Raw genomic sequence first — 24,691 nt, 5'->3', positions numbered from 1 at the left:
TCATATCTTCAGTGTTGTCCTATGAAAAAATAGAGTAGATTCCAGCACCAGATAGGAAACCATCCAAAAATAGTATAAAAATGTAAACTTCTTTATTGGATCTTCATGTTAAAAAAAATGACAATTAAAAGTCCATGAATAACACCTGATGCGTTTCGGATCTGTAAGTTAGAGCCTTACTCATACTCATCACCTATGAGTAAGGATCTAACTTACAGATCCAAAACCCGTCAGGTGTTACTCATGGATTTTTAACTGTCGTTTTTTAACATGAAGATCCAATAAAGAAGTTTACATTTTTATACTATTTTTGGGTTGTTTCCTATCTGGTGCTGGAATCTACTTCCATTCTCGTTGCTGTTCTATCCTGGGAACCCCAATCCTGGTGTTATCCGTGCATCACATTTGGACTTACATCATAGGCATTACGGTAGGCTGAAAATAATATTTTTCTCTTCTTTTGTTCCTGGTACTGCATCCAAGATCAGTCAACTGATCAGGCCTGACATTTAGTACAAGGCACTACAGCAACGATATGAATGCCATTATGCACGTATGAACAATGAAGAGGCTTCTGGGCCCTGGAGAGTGTTTGTCTTCATTTTGTTTATTGGTGGGTTAAATTGATTAATAATAATCCTAGTTGTAAAGTTTCTAACAATCCCATAAACAAAAAATAGCAATCAAAGAGCCAAACATATGAAATAAATGTTAGACATGGGATAAAGATTTTATTTGGGGTATTTTGGAAGTCCATCAATCTCTTCTTTTCTTCTTGCTGTGATCTTTGTCTGTGCATGATTTGTATTTGATATTTGCCAAGAGTTCATTCGGAGAACATATATTGACCGGTTAAAATTTTAAAGGTGGTGTCCAGTATTTGAAGAACATGAATGGAGCTGAACTGCAATACCCAACCGGTGGCACCATGTTTTTTTTTAATTTTTGACAAGTTCACTTACACTTTGATCTTGCATAAAAGCTTCATCTCCTCAACAAACAGTTACATTGCTTTAAGTGTAGTGCATTGTGCATATATAAATTATACAGTACAGGTTATTGTGAATACAAGGTAGATGACAGCTCAAATATTTTTCTATTATAAAAAAAAAACAGTTTTTATTAACTTATTACCCCAAAAAAATGAATGCTACAAGTTCCTTTTTGTACAACCCGGGTTTTATAAAAGTTGCATTCACAATGGCTGTACATTCCTTCTTCATGACGACCAACAGATAGTGGACAAACAAGCCTAAGCACATTTTTACCAATACACTGTATAAAATCTAGTTCTATTAAACCTAGTTTGTTCATTTTCGACCATCTCTTATTTATTTTTTACTTTGGAGAGGTTTGGTCATCCTGTCATCATAATGAGTTTACTTTGGAGAAGTTTGGTCATCCGGTCATCATAATGAGTGATAATACAACTCTGTTCATGCATACCAAACACTTTATTTCATCTGGATGGAAGATATGGTAAATGATACCTTTGGTGCTCTAGTAGACTGATTTTATGTCGAACATTCATTTAGAGCAAAGGGAATAATAAGTCGTTGAGTTCTCCAGTAACATTAGCACTTTATAGACTCGGGTAACCCAAGTTTTATAGTCTTATATTCCCTGGAGAGTTACAGGTGATCATTTTAAGATAGAACACAAAACATTAAAAAACAAAAAACTGTCATAATCCAACAAAATTACATACAAATAAAATATATAAGAAAATGGTTTAATAACACAGAACGAGAAAAACGGAATCATCCCATGTGTGTTAGACATCGTTACGTTGCATTAAAAGAATAATAGTTAAATACAAGTGAAAATAATTATATTAAGACAAAAGTTTAAATTATGAAGGGGGAGGGGCACCGAAGAAAAAAAATACTGAAAAGTTCCACACATATCCAAAATTACAATCACGCTTACCTTTAACCCCTTCACTGACAAGGGACACACTAACGCCAAGCCCATTTCAGCAAAAAGTCATCAGATTAAAAGTTGGCATTGCCAATATATTTATATATAAAAAAAGTCCCCAAAAAATTGATATTTGATAAGACGAGTCACTATCAGTTGATTATGTGATTAGGAAATGGGGTTGTCAGACAAACATACATTTTTGTAATCCATTTGATCATCCTCAGTTTTCAGTGCAGTAACATTGTCCACCAGCTACATCCAAAGAACTACAGGAATAAAAACACAATACTATCTCATAACGCAGTATTTAAAGCGCTTTACTACCAGGCAATGTGTGCCAGATCCATGGCACTGTATGGCAGCCCTCATTTAGGGTGGTCAGAATTGGAAAGGTTCCACAATAACGCTAGCATAGTTCCCAAATATAGGTGGGTATGCTAGAGCTTTAAAAAGAAAAAGAAAAGTGCTGAGTATCTCAAAGCGTGGATGGTAGTTTGCACACAAATTTGTGTATTGGGCATATCAACCACACTAGGATGCTCGGAGAATACATTACCATGCAAGAAATGGGGATCACATGAGGCAGTGATTAGATCGGGAAGCTTGAAATTTGCAAGAAAAAAAAAAGTTCCACGTTCTTCCCTCCATAAAACAGGAATAGGTGCAATGTTTGTGATTGAGCGTGACTCAAGGCGTAGAAGACATTGGGTTCATTCACAAGTACAGTTTACTTCCATGAGTGCTTGCAGATACATCCTGAGCAGGACAGTAGGATGATACCACAGTGCAAAGTGCAGAAATGTTCTTATTACTCCTCTAGGAATTGTGGATTTTGTGTTTTTTTTTGTTTTTGTTTTTTTTCCATTTCACTCCAACAAAACTCCTTGATTCAAGGAAGGGACGTGTCAGTCATCTCCAGCTCTATTGCTGAACGCTTGTAACTAAGGTCTCTGATTAGATTTTCCATGATGAATGGTCTTGTTACTTCAGAAATGAAAACTTCTCAATGACAAACTGAAGGACACTTTTCGCTCTGTTTATAGTTAAAAGCACAGAAAAAAAAGAGAGAAAAGTAAGAAGAGCAAAAGATTTATACACATAAGATGTACTGTAGAAAGCAGGAGAAAGAAAGCCAAAGAACACAGGAGGTAATTACTACATCAGAGGCGTAGCTAGAGGTTCTGCACAGAACGAACTTTGAGTGGCTCCCCAACCAGTGCAAATGCAGAGGTACATCCAAATTATAGTGGTTTATTAACGATTATGATGATGCCAAATTTATACGGATTCTTATGCCTTACTAATTAAATACTGCAGTTGCTAATAAACAAAGTATGTAGATTTAGGCTGGGGCTACACAGCAACTATGATGGTAGATGCACAGCTGAAGATCCCAGTATGAAAATGCTCCAATGCAACACAATGATGGTGCAATTCTGATCATTAGGGTACGCTCACACGAGCGACAAAAACGGACGAGAGCAATGCGAGAAATTCTCGCATTGCACTCGGACCAATACTAGTCAATGAGGGAGAGCTGTTGGTCAGCTTTTCTTGCATCCAGATTCTGGATGCGAGAAAAGCGGCAGCATGCTGCGATTTGATCCAGAATACGTCCGAGGCTCGCCAATACAAGTCAATGGGTGCGAGGAAAAATCAGATGTCACACGGACGGCACACGGACCATCCTAGTGACATCCGTTTTTCTAAATACAATCCTATCATGTAGCACAGAACACTGTAAATTCTCCTGTACATGACTGTAAATGAGTAACAGCTGCTGTGCAAAAAAAACGGATTGTATACTGACAGCATACTGACAGCACACTGAGTGCACACTGATGACAAGTGAGAAAAATTCGCCCGACTCTCGCAAACGAGAATGGGACCGTTTTTTAATACGTTCGTGTGAGTCCAGCCTTAGACCCGGATTCATCAGAAATCTGGCGTAAAACACTTTGATAAATTGTAAAATGGCGACGCAAACTTGGATTGTGCAAAAATCTTGTGGCTATTGGCAGTTTCACACCAGTTTTGGCCAGCTAAAATAGGCAATGCTGGGATAGGACAGTCAAACAAGCTGTGGTGTACCAGAACTCCTACTCCAGTCCATAACTGCTGTAAGATTTTGTGGTGAGGCGCACACCACTTTTCAAATTGGGGTTCTGATCTGGTATAAATCCTAAGTCATATGAAAAGGCTTGTTCAAAGGCCACTTTTGACTTGTAGGATTGCTACTTCCAATAGGTAACGCTAGAGTTTGTCTCCTTCCTGGAGAGACAATTTGCATATTTCCCAAAGGGGCATTGCAGCTATAAGTCCCCTCACTGGCAGCCAGACTGGTTTGTCAGGTCTCTGCAAGGAGAATAGTCTTTCCTGTGGTCCCCACTATAGCTTCTCATAAGCCAGATCAGTTTCGATACTTTACACTGATGAGGGGCAATCACCCCGAAACACTGTTTGCAAATTGGGGTTCTGATCTGGTATAAATCCGAAGTCATATGAAAAGGCTTGTTAAAAGGCCACTTTTGACTTGTAGGATTGCTACTTCCAATAGGTGGCGCTAGAGTTTGTCTCCTTCCTCCCTGGAGAGACAATTCGAATATTCACCACTTTTCAGACACGCTGATGCAATTGCACTTCATAACAAATTAGGCGTGTCTGACTCCAGCTCCCCCCATAATGAACAGCAATGCCAGTCTTGATGAATCAGGGCTTAATGCACAGAAATCAAAGCCTACTCGATTTCTTGCCAATCAACACGACCACATTCACGTTCGTTATATTATGATGTAACACTGCCATACTGTGATGTTTGGCAATCGTGATGTCAAAGTCACTGTGATACGCCAAGCTTAAATAGGGTGTCAACATTTTTTTTATTTTAAAGAGGTCTTGCATGTTAGGAAAAATTAAAGAAGAAATGAAAATGCTCGCCCATTCAATCTCCTGCTTCTCCTCTGTACTGCGGCTGAATCCCTCCTCAATCTCCTTGCTCAATCTTCTGATGAAGACAGAGCATGACCACTGCAGCCAATCACTGGCAACGACATTGATGCATTGGTCAATTTTGTGGCCAATGTTTAGCTGCAGTGGTCATGCACTGTCTCCAAAAGGCGAGGAGACCAACAAGGGATCCAGACAGCAGAAGAAAGAGGAGGTGGTTGATCGGTAGTTACGGTACGTTTTTTGTGTTTTTTTTTCTTTTTTATTTCATATTAGTCTTTTTTTGTAAAGTAAAAACCATGTACAGTGCTCACGTAGATTTAGGGGAAAAAAAGCTAAAAGATAATAGGGTAATCTCAACCATGACACAGAGGCGAAATGGCCCCATATCTGTGAGACTGATTAGTTGGGTCTTAAGCTGTGAAACTAAAGGTCCAGTCACACTAAGCAACTTACCAGCGATCCCAACAACGATAGGGATCGCTGGTAAGTTGCTAGGAGGTTGCTGGTGAGCTGTCACACTGCGACGCTCCAGCGATCCCACCAGCAACCTGACCTGGCAGGGATCGCTGGAGCGTGGCTACACGAGTTGCTGGTGAGCTCACCAGCAACCAGTGACAAGCCCCCAGTCTCCTAGTTACAGCACACATCAGGTTAATTAACCCGATGTGTGCTGCAGCTAAATGTGCACAGAGCAGGGAGCAGCGCACAATGCTTAGCGCTGGCTCCTTGCTCTCCTAGTTACAGCACACATCGGGTTAATTACCTGATGTGTGCTGCAGCTAAATGTGCACAGAGCAGGGAGCAGCGCACACTGCTTAGTGCTGGCTCCTTGCTCTCCTAGTTACAGCACACATCGGGTTAATTACCTGATGTGTGCTGCAGCTACATGTGCACAGAGCAGGAGCCGTCACTGACAGTGAGAGCGGTGGAGGCTGGTAACAAAGGTAAATATCGGGTAACCAAGGACAGGGCTTCTTGGTTACCCGATGTTTACATTGGTTACCAGCCTCAGCAGAAGCTGGCTCCCTGCTCACTGCACATTAGTTGTTGCTGTCTCGCTGTCACACACAGCGATCTGTGCTTCACAGCGGGACAGCAACAACTAAAAAATGGCCCAGGACATTCAGCAACAACCAACGACCTCACAGCAGGGGCCAGGTTGTTGCTGGATGTCACACACAGCAACATCGCTAGCAACGTCACAAAAGTTGTTCGTTACCAGCGATGTTGCTAGCGATGTTGCTTAGTGTGACGGGGCCTTTAGCAGGCAGGTTCCTGACCAGTGAAACACTGAGGCACTGGGGTCCACAGTCAGTCAGATCCACTGCACATGGAACTGGACAGGACCCGGCAAGTGCTTCCCCCGATGAACAGAGCACTAATTGCTCCTTTATACTGATCTTTGATATCTCGGTCGCTGCATACACTTAGGGTACCGTCACATTTTAGCGACGCAGCAGCGATCCCACCAGCGATCTGACCTGGTCAGGATCGCTGCTGCGTCGCTACATGGTCGCTGGTGAGATGACAAACAGGCAGATCTCACCAGCGACCAGTGACCAGCCCCCAGCCAGCAGCGACGTGCAAGCGACGCTGCGCTTGCACGGAGCCGGCGTCTGGAAGCTGCGGACACTGGTAACTAAGGTAAACATCGGGTATGGTTACCCGATGTTTACCTTAGTTACCAGTGCACACCACTTAGCTTAGCGTGTGCAGGGAGCAGGAGCCGGCACTGGCAGCGTGAGAGCTGCGGAGGCTGGTAACGAAGGTAAATATTGGGTAACCACCTTGGTTACCCGATGTTTACCCTGGTTACAGCTTACCGCAGGCTGTCAGATGCCGGCTCCTGCTCCCTGCACATTCAAGATTGTTGCTCTCTCGCTGTCACACACAGCGATGTGTGCTTATCAGCGGGAGAGGAACAATAAAAAAAACGAACCAGCACTGTGTGTAACGAGCAGCGATCTCACAGCAGGGGCCAGATCGCTGCTCAGTGTCACAGCGAGATCGCTAATGAGGTCACTGCTGCGTCACAAAAACCGTGACTCAGCAGCGATCTCAGCAGCGATCTCGCTGTGTGTGAAGTACCCCTTACAGTGTAATATCAGTGAATGTAGAGCACTGACTGCTCTGATCGCCAATAAATAAGCTCAACAATTTGCTAGTGGAGCCCTCCATGTGAGCATGCTTGGGGCTGCCGTCTCCATCTGCTCCCCTACTAGCTACGCCTCTGTACATTATAGAAGTGCAATATCTGTAAGATAAACTAAATATTTGAGTTGTCTATGGGCCTCATTTATCAAAACTAACAGTAAGACTGTCCTTGTTGCCCATAGCAAAGTTCAGCTTCCATTTCTAAAAGTGCTCTGGAAAAATAGAAGCTTTAAGAAGAATTGACTGGGCTGAAAGGCAATAAGAGCAACTGTAAGTACACAGTGCTAGATAATATGATGACTGCATTATATTAGGAGGATAAAGTCTTTGATGGGAGTGCTCTTTTAAGGCATACTAGACTGAGTATTTAAAGGAGGTCTCCAGTTTCATTTTTTTCTGTCACTGACCTATTCGACCATGATATGGGTACAACAAACTAAATTTAGGGGACTGACATTCGGTATTACAACATAATATTAGTTGTAATAGGTGTCTCTTTGACCAAAAAATGAAAGGAATTATTAGTCAGAGCCAGCGAGAAGCAGCAACCTGCTGAGGACTAGGACTTCTTCATAAGCTTTTAACCACTGATACTTGACATATCACAAAATATCAAAATGTGAGAACCCTTTTTTGACTCATGCTTTCATGTTTGCTGGCAAAATAGATAAGAAATCAAGCAAATTGAAAAAGAAAACTACTTTTGCATTCAGTGGGACTAACTTCTGTTAAGTAATAAAATATGAAATTACAACTTGCCTATATGATCTCTAGGAGAGCAAATGTCACCGATATGTTAGAATTAGCGATGAGTGAGCACTACCGTGCTCGGAAATCGTAAAGAGAATTTTGACGCTCAGATAGGCCTGACTAATTTACAGAATATACTCTTACAGAAAAATGCTCGAGTTCCATATAGACTTTCAGTAGTATACAAAGGTTTGGGTACCCCTGGTCAAAATTACTGTTTTTGTGAATAGGTAAGCTAGTTGAAGATTAAAATGTTCTCTAAAAGGCATAAAACTTAAAAATAACACATTTCCTTTGTATTTTAGATTTTAGATCTTTTACATTTTTAAATTAACAAAAAAAGGACAAAAGTTTGGACACCCTGCATGGTTAGTACCTGGTAGCACCCTTTTAACCCTAGATTGCGCAACTATAGAAATCTACAATAGAAAACAAGTAACCTAGCATGCCTGCGAGGCCCCAGGTATGCGTTCTAGGGTTAAGCAAGTATCAAAGCTTATAAATGCTTTTTGTAGAAGCCAACAGACTTTCAAATCTTCTTTGAGGGATTTTCATTCATTCTTCCTTGGAAAAGTTTTCCAGTTCTGTGAGATTCCTGGCTCGTCTTGCATGCTCTGCCCTTTTGATGTCTAGCCACAGGTTGTCAATAATATTCAGATCACAGGACTGTGAGGACCATTGTAAAACCTTCAGCTTGCTCCTATTGAGGTCGTCTGTTGTGGATTTTGACGTGTTTAGGATCATTATCCATTTGTAGAAGCCATCCTCTTTTCAACTTCAGCTTTTGACAGATAATGTTATGTTTGCATCAAGAGTTTGTAGAAATTTCATTTAATTAATTCTTGCCTCTACCTGTGAAATGTTTTTGGCTGCAACACAACCCCAAAGCATGATTGATTCACCCTCATCCTTAATGATTGGAAACATGTTCTTTTCCTGAAATTCCATGCCCTTTTTTCCTCCACACATACCTTTGATCATTGTGGCAAAAAAGTTCAATTTTAACCTCATTGGTCCACAGGACTTGCTTCCAAAATGCATCAGGCTTCTTTAGATATTTTACATACTTCTGAGTCTGACTTTGATGGTGAGTACGCAAGAGAGGTTTCTTCTGATGACTCTTCCATTAAGGCCATATTTGTGCAAGTGTCTCTGAAAAGTAGAACAATGTACCACAACTTCAGAGTCTGCTAAATCTTCCTGAAGAGCCTTTGCAGTCAAGAAAGGGGGAGGGGTGATTTGCCTCTCTAGCAATCCTATGAGCAGCTTTCATAGACATTTTGCTTGGTCTTCCAGACCTTACCTTGACCTTTGCTGTTCCCATTGACTGCGATTTCTTAATTATATTTCAAACATCGGAAAGGGCAGCTTGAAAGCGCTTTTCTATCTTCTTATAGCCTTCTTCTGCTTTGTGGGCTTCCACCATTTTCAGAGTGCTAGGCAGCTGCTTAGAAGAACTCATGGCTGCTGTATTTTGGCACAAGGTTAGAGGAGGCTGGGTTTTTGTAAAGCTGTGATATTTGTATCACCTGGCCATTCCTAATTATGATAGAGAACAAGCTATAACCCTAACAGAGCAATTAAGGTCTGAAACCTTGGTCAAAGTTATCTGAGCACACAAATCTCCAAGAGTGCCCAAACATTTGCATCAGCCCCTTTTCCTTTTAATAATTTTTAAAATGTAAAAGAAGAAATTATTTTATTTTTATTTTTTTTGCCTGTAAGGGTACTTTCACACGTGCGTTGTTTTCCTTCAGTTGCAATCCGCCGTTTTGGAAAACAGCGGAATCCGTTAACGGATTCCGCTGTTTCCCATAGACTTGTATGGATGACAGATTGTGCCAAAAAAGTACCTGCGTTGCTTCCGCTGGCCGACGCTGCGTTGCTTCCGCCGAGCGGAAGGAACGCAGCATGTAACGTTAATTGCTTGCGTTAAAATGACGCCGAGCGGCGGATTCCGTTACATCCGTCAATAGTTATAATGGATTCCTATGGTAGCGGATTCAGTTGCAAAGTGCTTTACAACGGAATCCGCAGATGGATTCCGCTAATTTTTACTGAGCATGCCCAGAATAAAACAAACAAAATAGAACAAAAACGGAGCCGACGCATTCCGTTAGACGGACGCCAAACGGATGCAACAGGTCCGTTATTGCACAGGAATCAGCTAACGTATTCCTGTGAAATAACAGACCCGTTGCATCCGTTGACAATACAAAAATAACGGATGCGTCAAAACGATGCAGCAACGGACCCAGCGGATTCATCCCAACGCAAGTGTTAAACTAGCCTAACACTAAAGAAATGTGTCATCTGTAACTTTATGCCTTTTAGAGATCATGTAATCTTATACTTGCTGAACTGTTCACAAAAACATTCATTTTGACCAGGGGTGCCCAAACTTTTGCATGCCACTGTACATTATGCTCGGTAAACAAGTCAAGTTCATCCATGCGTCAAAATGCTTGTTACAATACCGAACACAGAATTGTAAATCACTCATCACTAGTTAGAATCCTAAACTATACAGGAAAAAATAAAGAGGATTCTAGAATATTATTTGTTAGATCTATACAATAATCCAAAAACGGCCAATGACAAATTTCCCAGACAATAAAAAATCCTCCTGTGTTTCTCATAGTAAATACATTTACATTTCCCCACCAAAAAAAAAATAAAATCATAATCTCTAGGTTTATAAAAGGAAACAATTCAGAATTTTTTAGTGGAAATTCAGGTATAAATATTAGACTTGTAAAAATGGAGGCATATAAAGGCATGCAAGCAAGCAGGTGATGAAAGGTAAAGCGTTAGCCACAGCTCATGGTAGTCGGAAGCCATTTGTAAATGAGGTTCTAAGGGCCTCATTTACAATGTGGGAATGAACTCACCACTTGGGATATCACTTGAACAGGGTCACTAAATTAGGGGGTTGGTTGCTCCCTAGACCTGCTTTTTGAAAGTCTGATTTCTGGTGCTGCCTCCACATCTGTAGGAGAAAGGGAAGTTTAGTATATGGACGTCTATTAACAGCATACAAGCTTGCAGTAAAAGATAACCTTCAGCCTGCCATATAGAATAGGTGTAGTTACTTTTCAGTGGCTAGCAGTACTTGCTGTGACTTGTAGTTCAACCATAAGGGGAATCTGTCACCAGGATTTTGCTGCCGAATCTGAGAGCATGATGTAGAGACAGAGCCTCTGATTGCAGCGATGTGTCACTTACTATGCTGCTTGCTTAAGGTTCTATATAATCATTGTTTTATCAGCAGAAAATGATCACTGAAAGACTAGTAAACCTGTTGCCATACACTCCTTTTATAACCTCACTCCCACCACTGATTAGCAGATTTCTGCCTATGCAAAGTGTACACAGAATGCTGCCAATCAGTGGTGTGGTTGGGGTTAACCAGAGCTCAGCATTCAGAGAAACAGCAGAGCTGCAGGAATTTTATCTAAATTGTAGCAAGGAGCCCAGTAAGTGACACATCACTGGAATTAAGAGTCTCTGCCCCTACATTATGCTGCTCTCAGATGGGGGAGCAATAACCTGGTGACATATTCCTTTTAACTATCCCTGAGTTTCCTTACCCATAGTCTTTCTCTAATAAAGACACTAAATAGATTATATAAGATATCCCAGACCATAAGGAAACATAATCTGCCGGATCTTTGTCCCCACCAATATCATCTGTCAGGTGAGAGTTTACTGATCCCACCCATACAAGTGGTTTCAGGCGAATTCAGTCTAATGTATATGAGTGCCTTAACATTTGGAAATTATTTTGTATATATGCTGCTCAATATTTATTTTAGGAGATCCTCCAATATATTGGAAGATCCGTTTCCACCAACTAGATCAATTTCACTAATCATAGGCATCAATGAAACAACATCTATGGATAGACGTGTTGGGTCTTTGTGAGAGGGATACGTCTTATAGATGATCTTTGCACCCACTAATTAACAAAGTGTTATAAGTGACTTACAATTGACAATGTCAATGTTTCGGGGATTCTTTTGGTTTTGTTTTTTTTTAAATCAGACAACTATTTTATGCTAATTTTCCCATCAATTGGTCCCATAATGGTCGAGGTCACGTAAGGCTCTTTTGATATTTCCTAAAAGTAGAGAATCATACATTACAGAAACTTTTAAAAATATTCCACACCATTTATAAATAAGGGTGGATGTATCCACTGACTGTATAGTGATGTGAGAAGCAGTTTCATCTGTAACCTAATCCATTTTCCCTGATAGACATAAATTAAAGGGAACCTGTCACCACTTTTTTGCCCTATAAGCTGCGGCCACCAACACCGGGCTCTTATATACAGCATTCTAACATGCTGTATATAAGAGCCCAGGCCACTATGACAACATAAAAAACACTTTATAATACTTACCTAACAGTCGCGCGGTTGACCATATGGGTGTCTCCATTCTCCGGTGCCAGCGCCGCCTCTTTCGGCCATCTTCGTCCTCTTTCTGAAGCCTGTGTGCATGACGCGTCTATGTCATACACACTCACCGATCCTGCACAGGCGCACTACAATACTTTCATCTTCCCTGCTCAGGGCAGATCAAAGTGCGCCTGCTCAGAACCTGAATGCTGGAGAGTGTGGATGACGTCGGATCCGTCATGCACCGCGGCTAAAGAAGAAGAAGGATGAAGATGGCCGAAAGAGGCGGCGCCGCCACTGGAGACGCCCATATGGCCCACCGCACGACCGTTAGGTAAGTATTATAAAGTGTTTTTTATGTTCTCACAGCGGCCTGGGCTCTTATACACAGCATGTTAGAATGCTGTATATAAGAGCCTGATGGTGGTGGCCGCAGCTTATACACCAAAAAAGTGGTGACTGGTTCCCTTTAAGCCTTCTGCATCATCCACACTATTCTAAATGGGGACAGCTCATGCATAGAATGGTACTAAGGTCTATGCTCACAAAAAGACGTTCCTTGTGCTCACGCACTAGTCACAATTGGCAGAAGATGGTGGATGGCATAGAAGGTGTCATCAGGGTCAGTCAGGAAAAGATAGGTTAGGTTAGAGAAGACAAGTGCCGGATAAATGGGTTAGGTTAGAAATGATCATGCCATACAACAACCAAGTGGCGTATCGGCCTCAGGCCTCGAGACAAACAGTAATAGATTTAGAACTGTCTTTACATGACCTAGAAACCACTTTGGGGGGAATGAAAATTTATGGCCAGGTTTCCTTTAAAGTGAATATCCATCCTTGAGTATTATTTTTTTATATCTAAATATGGTATAGTGGTCAGAGTTCAATCTTTTCTGATGCAGACCTCAAATCCCCCATAGAGGCAACATAAGGCTCCTCTTGTCAGTAGGGAGCTTGCACAGAAGGCAAGGAGCTTGATTGTCCATTTTATGGTCCCTGTAGGAGGACTTGGAGCTCCATGGAGCTATAAGCAAAGCTCTGATCATTACAAAGGTATCTTAAAAAATTTATCAGAGCAGAATTTTTAGATCTAAAAAGAATGATGAGAAAGAAAGATGTGCGGTACTGTATCTAGGCTAAGTTTCCACAATGAGTATTTGGTTTATTTTTTCCAATTTTTATTTTCGTGTCGTGTGCAAAAAAAAAAAGCCACAGATTACAAGATTACAGTTCCAACAAAGTATATGGAATTTATACAAAAATTGACCTGCAGTGCATTTTTTTTTAAATCTGCAGCATATCCTCAACTATAGTGTGAGTAAGATACAAAAAATCTGCATTATTTGTTGTATTTCTGCTATGGAAAAGTAAAAAAAAAATACAAGTAATCTGCATATATCTTTATAATTATATTTATAAATTGTATTAATAAATGTATTTATTAAAATTATTTAAAAATTAAAAATAATTATTGATCGAATTACATTTTATATTTTATTTTTATTAATAAATTAAATGTATTTAATTATATTTTATTAAAGGTCAACAAACTAGAAGTTTCCAAAAATAAAAATCAGTTTTCTTTCAAATTTGACATACTGAAAGAAAATAAAAAAGCAATGGAAAAACAAGCTAAAAACTAAAATAAATAAATAAATAACGCACTAAAAAACGCGATGACAAAGTTAAGTAACCTAAAGGTCTGTGCACATATTGCACTTTTGCTGCATTTTTTAATGTGCATCTTTATAATGGAAAAAACGCAGCATTTTACAATACCATCAAAGGAAATGAAAAAAATTTAAGCAAAAATTGTGCGCATTTTATGCCAACACATCAGTTTTTTTCAGCAGATTTTTCATGAACACAGACTCTAACTTTGATACTTAGTGCAGAAATCTGAATTCTTGAGAGCGCACCAAATGCTCATCCTGGGATCTCAGCCAAATCAGTTTATTCTTGTGTTTTATCCTTCAATAATAGGATAGTGTGTAAAGTGGAGGGTTCAAGGTGTGGACAGGGCACGTCCCGACTATTGGATATTATCTGTAAAATCTGCACCCCCTAATTTTCCAGCGCCATGATCAATAAACACAAGAGGTCTACTCATGGGAGATTGTAGCCCATTGTTTTGCTGATTGTTGGATGGATTTTGAAGAATGGGTTCATTACATGATGAAGCAGCAGGGCCCTGCATGCAGAGAAGCAGCTTTACGATGAATTGATATGTCTGAATGATAGCTTAGAATAAAGGGATTCAAGCTGGTTTAATGAATAACCTGAAAACAAGCTAAGGACTTCCCGGGCCATGCCATGAGTCTGTTTGCCTCTTGAACTGCAAGTCCCAGCATTACATTACAGCCCCAAATTTAGCAAATGTTAAATATGCTGTTGCAAGAACATCATAGAAAATACACACACATACATTATATTGTATACACATAAAAAGGATCTGTCACCAAGTTTGTACTACCTAATCCGAGAGCAGCATAATGTAGAGGCAGAGAGACAGATTACAGCGATGTGTCACTTACTGGGCTGTTTGCTATAGGTTTGATAAAAATCTGTGTTTTATCAGCAGGAACTCCTCACTGCTGCCACGTAGACCTGCCTATTTATTAGCTCTGTATAACACCGCCCCAACCACTGATTGGCAACTTTATGCCTATACACAGTTTACAGCAAAAGCTGAGAATCAGCGGTATAGGCGTGGTCATACAGAGCTCAGCATTCAGAGAATTGTTATATATGCTGAAGATTAAACAGTGATTTTATCAAAACAACAGCAAAGAGCCCAATAAGTGACATCATTGGAATTCGGGTCAGTGCCCCTACATTATGCTGCTCTCAGATTAGGTAACTAAAACAAGGTGACAGATTTCCTATAAATATTAGATCTTAAAGGGAGTTTGTCAGCCATTTTTGACCCCTTATGGATAGGTGATGGGTAAAGTAGTTTAAAAGTAGGCGTGACTTAAAACAGAACCGTCACTTTAATTTTTACTTCAGAAATCAATAGTACCCATGAGTATAAGTGACTTAGTAATATATTTGTTATCAGAGAAATCTGCTTCTTCCTCTGCCAGAATTGATCAGTCATTATCAACATTCTCAAGGCAAAATCTGTATTCAGTGAAGACTTCCCCATTACTGAGATAGGAGATGGCGGCTGTTACTGAGGAGATTCTATGTAGATAGAAGAGGAAGGAGGGGGTGGGGCTCTGCCTCTAGCTCCTCCCTCCTCCCATCATCGAAATTTAAGGGGTTATTCCTATTGTTGAAATTTACTGCATATTAAATTTTAATCCGTTCTTGAGATGTTAAAGGGGTTGTCTGGTCTTAAGCTACAAATCTGCAGTCACTTCATATATCGCTCTATGTGACTGCAGACTTGTGAATCTCTCATTGCAGACACTGTGTGCTGGGAGGATTCCCCGGTGTCAGAGCCAGAAGCGGCAGATGCCAGATCGCAAGTATGTGATTTACATACTGTACATGAGGTCATGTACCGGCAAGACTGTATTTGGGCTCACTTAATGCAAATGTATTGAGCGGGGCCGGATATACAGTATTATAGTCAGAATGTGGCAATAAGTGTACAAATTGCATATTTACAATTGCATGATCACTGGCTCTTGACCCCAGAGAATCCTTATAGTGCGTGCGATGCGAGAGTCACAAGTCTGCAGTCATAGAGTGACTGCAGACTTGTCGCTTAAAGGGGTATCTCCAAGACCCTATCCCAATATGTAGAAGATTTAAGAATAATAATATTCGCAAATACCTCCAATTAGAAATGTAGTATAGTTTTCCTGATACAGCCATGTCTTTTAGCTCATGTGCAGGGCATTGCAGCTTAGACTAAGAACACACATCAGGCTTTTCTGCCGTTTTTCGGATCCGGCGCGCTCCTATACAGTGTATATCAGAAGGAAAAAAGTCCAGCGCAGTCCTCAGAGTGGAAGTTAAAAATGGTCACATTTATTTGGTAAATCCATTAAAAATGAGTAATATACAAAGCGGTCAGCTGGAAAATTATAAGGGACATAGGTTAAACCCCACAGAACTACGCGTTTCGACAGTCTTAATCATGTTGAGAATATGATTAAGACTATGTGTCGAAACGCGTAGTTCTGTGGGGTTTAACCTATGTCCCTTATAATTTTCCAGCTGACCGCTTTGTATATTACTCATTTTTAATGGATTTACCAAATAAATGTGACCATTTTTAACTTCCACTCTGAGGACTGCGCTGGACTTTTTTCCTTCTGATATACACTGTATAGCACGCCGGATCCGACAAACGGCAGAAAAGCCTGATGGGTGTTCTTAGCCTGAGGAATCCATGGTTACGACCACTCATATATGGAGTTGTAAGTTGCTCGTGATTGGAACCATGGATACCTAAACTGCAATGCCCTGCACATGAGGTAAGAGACCTGGCTATATCAGGATACCTATACTACATTTCTAATTGCAGGTATTCGCTAATATTATATTATTATTATTATAATTATTACTACACCTACTACATATTGGAATAGGATCTTGGAGATAGGAATATCAACCCCTTTAACCGGTTTCTCTCCTTTACAGCTCGTTCCTTTGGAGACCGACAGACAGCAAAACATGATCAGTTTTTACAAACTTGTTTTTTATTGCGCTTGTAAGCGCTGCTTTGAATCTAGCAAGGATCAGTGTAGTGCACAGTTATCTTCTGATCTTGGCAACTTCAGAGCAGTACTTACAAGCTAAGTAGCTACAGTGGTCGATCTCCAAGACAATAAATAGTGAATAAAAGTGTTAATATCCCAAGAAGGACTGCAGATTACAAAAATGTTTGTTTTCACAAACACTTTCTGATAATATCGCTCTATCAAAATGAGAATAATCCTTTACAACCCCAGTATATATTAGACAGCTCTGTCTCCTGGCTCACTCATACACAGAAACACTCATCTTTGCCATTGTTCGCGCTCTTGGGAAGAGCCGGTGCAAGACTCCTTTATTATATTGCCAAGCACAAAAGGTTTAACTCCCCACTTTAGATTCCCCATTACCTACTATATAGCGCAGTCAGCAGTTTTGGGGAGTCCAAATGGCGGACAAACTCCCTTGAATCCATGGTGTGAATAGTTGTAATTAAAGGGAACCTGTCAACACTTTATGATACTCACCTAACGGTCGCACTGTGGGCCTTATGGGCCCATTGTCCGGTGCCGGAGCCGCATCTTTCGGCCATCTTTGTTCTCCTTCTCTAGCCGCGGTGCGTGACGGGTCCTTCATCATACACACTCGCCGGCATTCAGGTCCTGAGCAGGGCAGATCAAAGTATTGTAGTGCGCCTGAGCAGGACCGGCGAGTGTGTATGACGTAGCCGCGTCATGCACCCAGGCTTCAGAAAGAGGACGAAGATGGCCCGAAAGAGGAGGCGCCGGCACCGGACAACGGAGACGCCCATAAGGCCCACAGCGCGACCGTTAGGTAAGTATTATAAAGTGTTTTTAATGTTATACCCTCGGCCTGGGCTCTTATATACAGCATGTTAGAATGCTGTATATAAGAGCCCGGTGGTGGTGGCCGCAGCTTATAGGCCAAAAACCTGGTGACAGGTTCCCTTTAAATTTAAGCTAATGGCAGCTAGTCATCTGCACACCTTGTGAATTAATACAGCTCTTATGTTATCCATATCCAGAGGTACACAGACAGAAAGCAGTATACACATATTGTGGACGGGAGGCTCATGCATTTTCCTTTATGGCTAAACGTTCTCTAGTAATATCATGCACTTGTCAGAAGTTGTAGGAAGGAGTCGTCTTTTCTCCGGTACACGGATCATCAGGATTTGACACCAAGTGTAATAACATGAAATGTATGAACTCAGTATATGGGAGGACATTTCTACTAAATAGGGATTTCTTTAGCACTTGACATTTTTTTTTCTTGCACATACAGGCACATGGATTGCTACAGGAGAAAACCTGACTCCTTAGAAGTGGAAAACTGAGCAAAAAAAAAAAAAAGTATGAAAAATGGCTCTAGAAGTGAGAAAATGCTTCTACAGTGCCACTACAAAGATCCAGGACTAATTACCGAGGACTGTGTGGTCAGAGCCCAAACCATTAGCGAGTGATACCTACGTAGTATATGGGGAAAGACCCCTTAAAAAGGGACAGTTTTCTGACTTCTCAAGAGGAGCTTTGCAGAAAAAGCCAAATCAAATCATCTCCAAGCCTTTACATTCTTACATAGTTACATAGGTTGAAAAAAGACCTAGGTCCATCTAGTTCAAGCTTCCTCTATCAATTATACATTTTGTCATTAAGTCATCGATAACCCAGAATGTTGTGCACTGAGGAAATCATCCAGCCGTTTTTTAAAAGCAGTTATAGTATCTGCCATTACTACCTCTTGTGGTAGGGCATTCCACAGTCTGACTGCTCTAACTGTAAAGAACCCTTTCCTATTTAGCTGTCGGAATCGCTTTTCTTCCACTCGCAGTGAGTGCCCCCTGGTCCTTAGTATTGTCTTTGGAAGAAATAAGTCATGTGCCAGTCCTTTATATTGACCACACATGTATTTATACATATAAATGAGATCTCCTCTGAGACGTCTTTTTTCTAAGCTAAACATATCTGACTTTTCCAACCTGTCATCATATGGGAGGCCTTCCATTCCTTGTAGTATAGTTGCCGCCTTTGAACTGACTCTAACTTCTGAATGTCCTTTTTAAAATGTGAAGCCCAAAACTGGATCCCATATTCCAGATGTGGCCTTACAAGTGATTTATAATTTCTGATGAGGACATATGATATATGTCCGATTTAGATAAAATTAGTGGATTTTTGGTGGAAAGTAAGGGGGTAAAGACGAAATAATTGCATTTGCAATCAAGATAGCCATGAGTTAGCTGAAATAAGAAAGGTGTCTTTGCATGAGAGGAAGGTGCATTTAATTTTTTTTTTTTGTAGTTGTATTACTGTACAAAGCCATTTTATGGATCATGCTTGTAGAGATCCCATATATTGCTATAGGTGCATATACCTATGCTCTTACAAAGGGGCACACAAGGATTTGTTTCTTCATAGATTTACATGGGGATCTGTGAGTAAAATTGTGGCGTGTTCTATTGCATGCCTTACTGAAGCTTTGATTTAGAAAGGTGGCGCTCACACAGCGTATGTACTATGGGAACTTCAAGTACCACTGTACAGCATTGCTTTGGATCGGATGTAGAAATTTTGGTATTAAAATAGGAAAACGTTTGGTTCAGTACTGCTTCCCAAAGCAAAGAGATATATAGGTTGATGCCGTAATGAACAAAATTTTCTATTTTTGTACCTGTGACACATTTCAGAGTAGATATAGAAACTTGGCACTCAAGATAAATGTGAATCGTGGTCTTTTATTGAGAAGAACTTGTAGGACCAGCACAGACGTTTCAGTCAAAGACCTTCATCATTGTATGTGCAGGGGGTCCTCAGAAGGTATAGCAACTTGGCAACTGGCGTAGTCAGGTATGACGCAGTGTCCACCACTGTCTATGTGGCAATGCCGAAACATCTGTCCTTGTGCTGGTCCTACAAGTTCTTCTCAATAAAAGACCACTATTCACATTGATCTTGAGTGCCAAGTTTCTACATCTACTTGAGGCTGTTTTGGACTCTACTTGAGCACCACCACACAAGTGACGTGAGTATCAACTCACATTTCAGAGTCGGACCGATGTCTTCATCAGGCATATGCATCAGTCATATGTACAAACAATGGGTCTAAAGCCTGCTTTAAATGTTACGATTTCACATACGATATCGTATGCGATCGTAACCGCCCCGATCGTATGTGCGGCACGTTCAATTTGTTGAATGTGCCGCACAGACGATTAACCCCCGTCACACGTACTTACCCTTCCATACGACCTCGATGTGGGCGGCGAACATTCACTTCCTGGAGTGGGAGGGATGTTCGGCGTCACATCGACGTCACGCAGCAGCTGGCCAATAGAAGCGGAGGGGCGGAGATGAGCGGGACGTAAACATCCCGCCCACCTCCTTCCTTCCGCATTGTCGGCGGGAGCCGCGAACGGAGGTAAGCTGTCTTTCAATGTTCCCGGGGTGTCACACACTGCGATGTGTGCTGCCTCGGGAACATTGCACAACCACACGTTCATTTTTTGAGGAATGAACGACGTGCATGCGATGAACGGATTTTCGTTCAATCACAATTGCACGGAGGTTTTACATGCTACAATCATACTTACGATGCCGGATGTGCGTCACTTACGACGTGACCCCGCCGACACATCATAAGATTTATTGTAGCGTGTAAAGTGGGCTTAACTCTTAACCCTAAAGGGTCCCTTTTCTTACACCTCTGTGGATGTGTATTACACTATTCCAGTAGAATTATTTGGGATGAAATTATAAGAATAATTGCCTTCTGCCTGTTGTGTAGAGTGAACTATGTATAAAACCTTCCCTAAAATTAGGTCTACATGGGATTTTGGCATGCACTGACCCTAGCACGCAGTTACTTACACAACACAATGTTAATGACAGATCAGTAGTACTCAACCGGTCATTGTAGCCATATTGTCTAGATATCTTTTTATATAGATTCTAGTCAACTGTAATTATATTGATGAACTTCTATGAAGCTCAGACACTGTAAGAGAAAAGTTTGTTCTTAATCTTTGTGCTATTCCTTACAATAAATACCATTTTTTCAATAAAAATCTCAAAATTAATTTATTTAAAACATTCAAATCACCCTGGTAAAATGACAAGACTGAGGTAGAGTGCACATACCTAGTATTATCAGTGTGCTCTATGTCACTAGCCCTGAATGTATAGAGGTTGAGTATCACTATATCTGTCTCACACGTACACGGATGACATAGACACACTTAACATGGCGGTCCATGCAGCCCGGTTTTTGGATTCCTCTACTGATGAAAAGTTCTTCTTCAAACGCAGCCATACTCATACCAAATACTTTGATTATCTTCAGAAACAAGTGAAGACGTCTCTGCGCCATCACGCTCTACACCTTGGGAGGAACGGTCACATCTAATCACATTTACATTGTGAGTATTAGTCTGGTCGCATGCTGGTCTCTCGGTGGAAATTGCAATGGTTCTGTCTCCTGGGGGTCCACTTATGCTACTTACCAAATCGGGGTTGAGGGAAAGGTATGGGAACGGCATACATGGTGACGTGTAACACATACTAACTGTGTTATCAATATTTTTACTATAGTGAACTAAATCACACCCAGAGCAACAATGAGGATCATCGGCATTTAATCGAGGAGGGGGTCGGTGAGTGAAAATAGGGCACTGCTTGTCTGCAGGGTACTCACTCAATAATGATGGGGCATCTTCGCTTGTAGGTGATGGATCAACTGATACAGGTGACCTATTGTCTTTGGATAAAAAATCATGAATACTTGTCCTTCGATTGGTACCCTCAGCAGTAGAAATTACACTGCTCGCACGAGGTAAGGTGGCATACTGCTTAGAATCTGTTGTTGCCTGCTGTGGGCACACAGTCCCTTCACCCGTAGCAGAGTCACCATCGGAAGATTGTGCATTGGCCACTGTGGGGAATAGAAATCTTGTATTTTCCTCAGCCTTGTGAGAGTTGGGTCGGACAATCTGCTCCGGTTTTGCAGTCTTTTTGTCGCCCAGTGATAGGGCGGGAGACAGCTGAGACGGGGATCGTAATCCTATTAATTCAACAGAGCTAGATAAGCTTTTCATCACTTCATCCAATAGATCTTCTTGGCTCCCAGACCGAATCTATAAAAAAACCAATTTGATTATGCTTCAATAATTAGAAAAGTGTGTTGGTTCATGGAAAGTACATTTGAGATTGTGTCAATGAAATTATAGATTATGACCCTGAATATTGTCCTGCTAAATGAGATCTATGCTGAGGTCATCGTGTATGGAGGGAGGAGGAGAGCTGTGATATCACACATTGAGAATGGAGGGTCCTGGGATCTCTACACTGAACAAAAATATAAACACGCAACACTTTTGTTTTTGCTCCAGTTTTCATGAGCTGAACTCTATGTACACATAAGACCTTCTTCTCTCAAATATTGTTCACAATTTTGTCTAAATATGCGTTAGGCTGCTTTCACACCTCCGGTTTTAGCAGAGCCGACCAATCCGGCTCTAAAACCTATGCAACAGATGCGACGACAACACCGCATCCTTTGCATAAGTTTTTGACATGCGACCCGTCCGTTTTTTGCCGCTTGCGGCAGGCTACTGAGCATGCGCAGTGGAAAAAAACGCATGTGGCGGCCGGATGCGGTGTTTGCCGCAGGACGCCGCATGCGGCGTCCATAGGCATGCATTGCAAATCGCGCCGCATCGGCCGGATGCGGCGCAATGCGGGTTTTTTTGCTGGACAAAAAAAGTGCCAGGCAACGTTCCATCTGGCCACTGCATGCGGCAGAAACCGGACCGAACGCAAGCCCATGTGGCACAATACGGCACTAATGTAAGTCTATCCAAAAAAAACGCAACCGGCGGCAAAAAAAAAACCGGTTGCAGTTTTTCTGCAAAGGGCCGGATTGTGCTGCACAGGAAAAAACAGATGTGTGAAAGCAGCCTTAGTGAGCATTTCTCCTTTGCGGAGATAATCCATCCACCTCACAGGTGTGGCATATAAGATGCTGATTAGACATCAGAATTATTGCACAGGTGTGCTTTATGCTGACCACAATAAAAGGCCACTGTAAAATGTGCAGTTTTATCACATCGCACAATGCCACAGATGTTACTAGTTTTGAGGGAGTGTACAATTGGCATGCTGACTGCAGGGATGCCACCAGAGCTGTTGCCCATGAACTAAATGTTCATTTCTCTACCATAATCAGTCTCCAAAGGTGCTTCATTGAATTTGCCAGTACATCCAATCGACCTCACAACCGCAGACCTCGTGTAACCACACCAGCCCAAGACCTCCACATCCAGCATCTTCACCTCCAAGATCGTCTGAGACCAGACAGCTGCTGTAATAATCAGTTTGCATAACCAAAGAATTTCTGCACAAACTGTCAGAAACCATCTCAGGGAAGCTCATCTGCTGCTCGTCATCCTCATTAGGGTCTACACCTGACTGCAGTTAATCATCGTAACAGACTCCCAATACTATAACACAGCACATTTGTGGCCAGCCTACAGCACACCTGTGCAATATTCATGCTGTCTAATCAGCATCTTGATATGCCACACCTGTGAGGTGGATGGATTATCTCGACAAAGAAGAACTGCTCACTAAAACAGATTTAGACAAATTTATGAACAATATTTTAGAGAAAAAGGCCTTTTGGGTACATAGAAAAATTCTTAGATCTTCGTGTTCAGGTCATGAAAAATGGGAGCAAAAACAAACGTATTGCATGTATATTTTTGTTTAGTATATATTTAGGTGTTACCTGTCAATGTAATCCTGTCTGCCATGATAATGCAATGAATCCGGAGACATGATCTCTGCTGAATAGGAAGCACCAGCCAATTAGTCGATTTGGTAGACGGTGTGAAAAATGCAAGAATTTTGGATTTATAGGAGTTATCCGGTCCAAGAAGACCGCACACTGACAACTGACTGCAGACTGCCAAATCGGGACATTCTAAAAATGCGCACACTTTCAGGATTTTCTTGTATTCCCTGTACTTGTGGTCACATTATTGCATGAATGTGAGTGGAGAATGTCTGTTGCTTGTATGAACATTTCTGTTATGTAGGGTCTTGATATTTTCGATGGCTTAATGGGTCAACAAGCAGACACCCAGGAGAAACCTCTTCACCAACTTACTTGGCTCACTGTCAATTTGTTGCTTTCTTCTAAAAATTGCTTGAGAGATACCATCTCACTTCCCGGAGATCCAAGTCTCTTCTTGGACTGGGCTAAGCTTTCCATCCCATCACAGGATTTGAGTCTAAGCATAGGACTGGATACTGCACACTTTTTCAAGCGGCTACCAAAATACTGAACTGGACTACTGTTGTTGGACCACACTTCATTATCATGGTTGAAGTCCCCACTGCAGTGACTTTGAGATCTACTTTGACTGGACACTGGACCTACCATGGAGAAACAAGCAGACATGACCACAGAGCATTCAGATTATGGGTACATCCTATCATTTCCTATGGAGAAACAGGTTTGTTACAATAGTAAAAGGGAGAGTCCAAGAAAGGAAGTTTACAGAATATATTAAGGGCAAATGTTCAAGACGTAAGTGGTTTCCAGTTACATAACAGTTTGGCATAACTATTATAGAAACAGGCCCAAGTAAAGATTTAAAGGGAAGGTCTATAACTCTGCAATCATATTTCAATGTGTCTATCCCCTACTTCTTGCCAAATATAAATTAGTAAGACTTAAAGGGTTATTCCCATCTCCAAGTTCCTATCCCAATATGTAGTAGGTGTAATAATATTAGCAACTACGTCCAATTAGAAATGTAGTATAGTTCTCCTGACTTACTATA

At 41.2% G+C, this 24,691-nt stretch overlaps 1 protein-coding gene across 8 annotated transcripts in view; it reads right to left on the bottom strand.

The window, feature by feature from the left end:
* Positions 1 to 633: 633 nt before the first annotated feature.
* Positions 634 to 24,691, bottom strand: part of CCDC88A (coiled-coil domain containing 88A) — a 302,568-nt gene continuing 278,510 nt past the window's right edge. For 5 of the 8 annotated variants that reach the window (XM_075339325.1, XM_075339326.1, XM_075339327.1 and 2 more), the window contains 4 exons: positions 24,013 to 24,281; positions 21,541 to 21,979; positions 10,668 to 10,765; positions 634 to 2,956 (listed from right to left, as the gene is read on the bottom strand). In XM_075339325.1, coding sequence (XP_075195440.1) covers positions 10,701 to 10,765; positions 21,541 to 21,979; positions 24,013 to 24,281 — 773 coding nt within the window. In that variant the 3' untranslated portion in view covers positions 634 to 2,956; positions 10,668 to 10,700. Of the gene's footprint in view, positions 2,957 to 10,667; positions 10,766 to 20,985; positions 21,980 to 24,012; positions 24,282 to 24,691 lie in introns of those variants that run through there. The other 3 variants (XM_075339321.1, XM_075339323.1, XM_075339320.1) reach the window with 3 other exon arrangements.

Source organism: Anomaloglossus baeobatrachus, chromosome 3, assembly GCF_048569485.1.
Source record: "Anomaloglossus baeobatrachus isolate aAnoBae1 chromosome 3, aAnoBae1.hap1, whole genome shotgun sequence".
Lineage (NCBI taxonomy): Eukaryota > Metazoa > Chordata > Amphibia > Anura > Aromobatidae > Anomaloglossus > Anomaloglossus baeobatrachus.
Note: the sequence above shows the minus strand (reverse complement) of the source record. Positions and strands in the feature narration are given on the sequence as shown.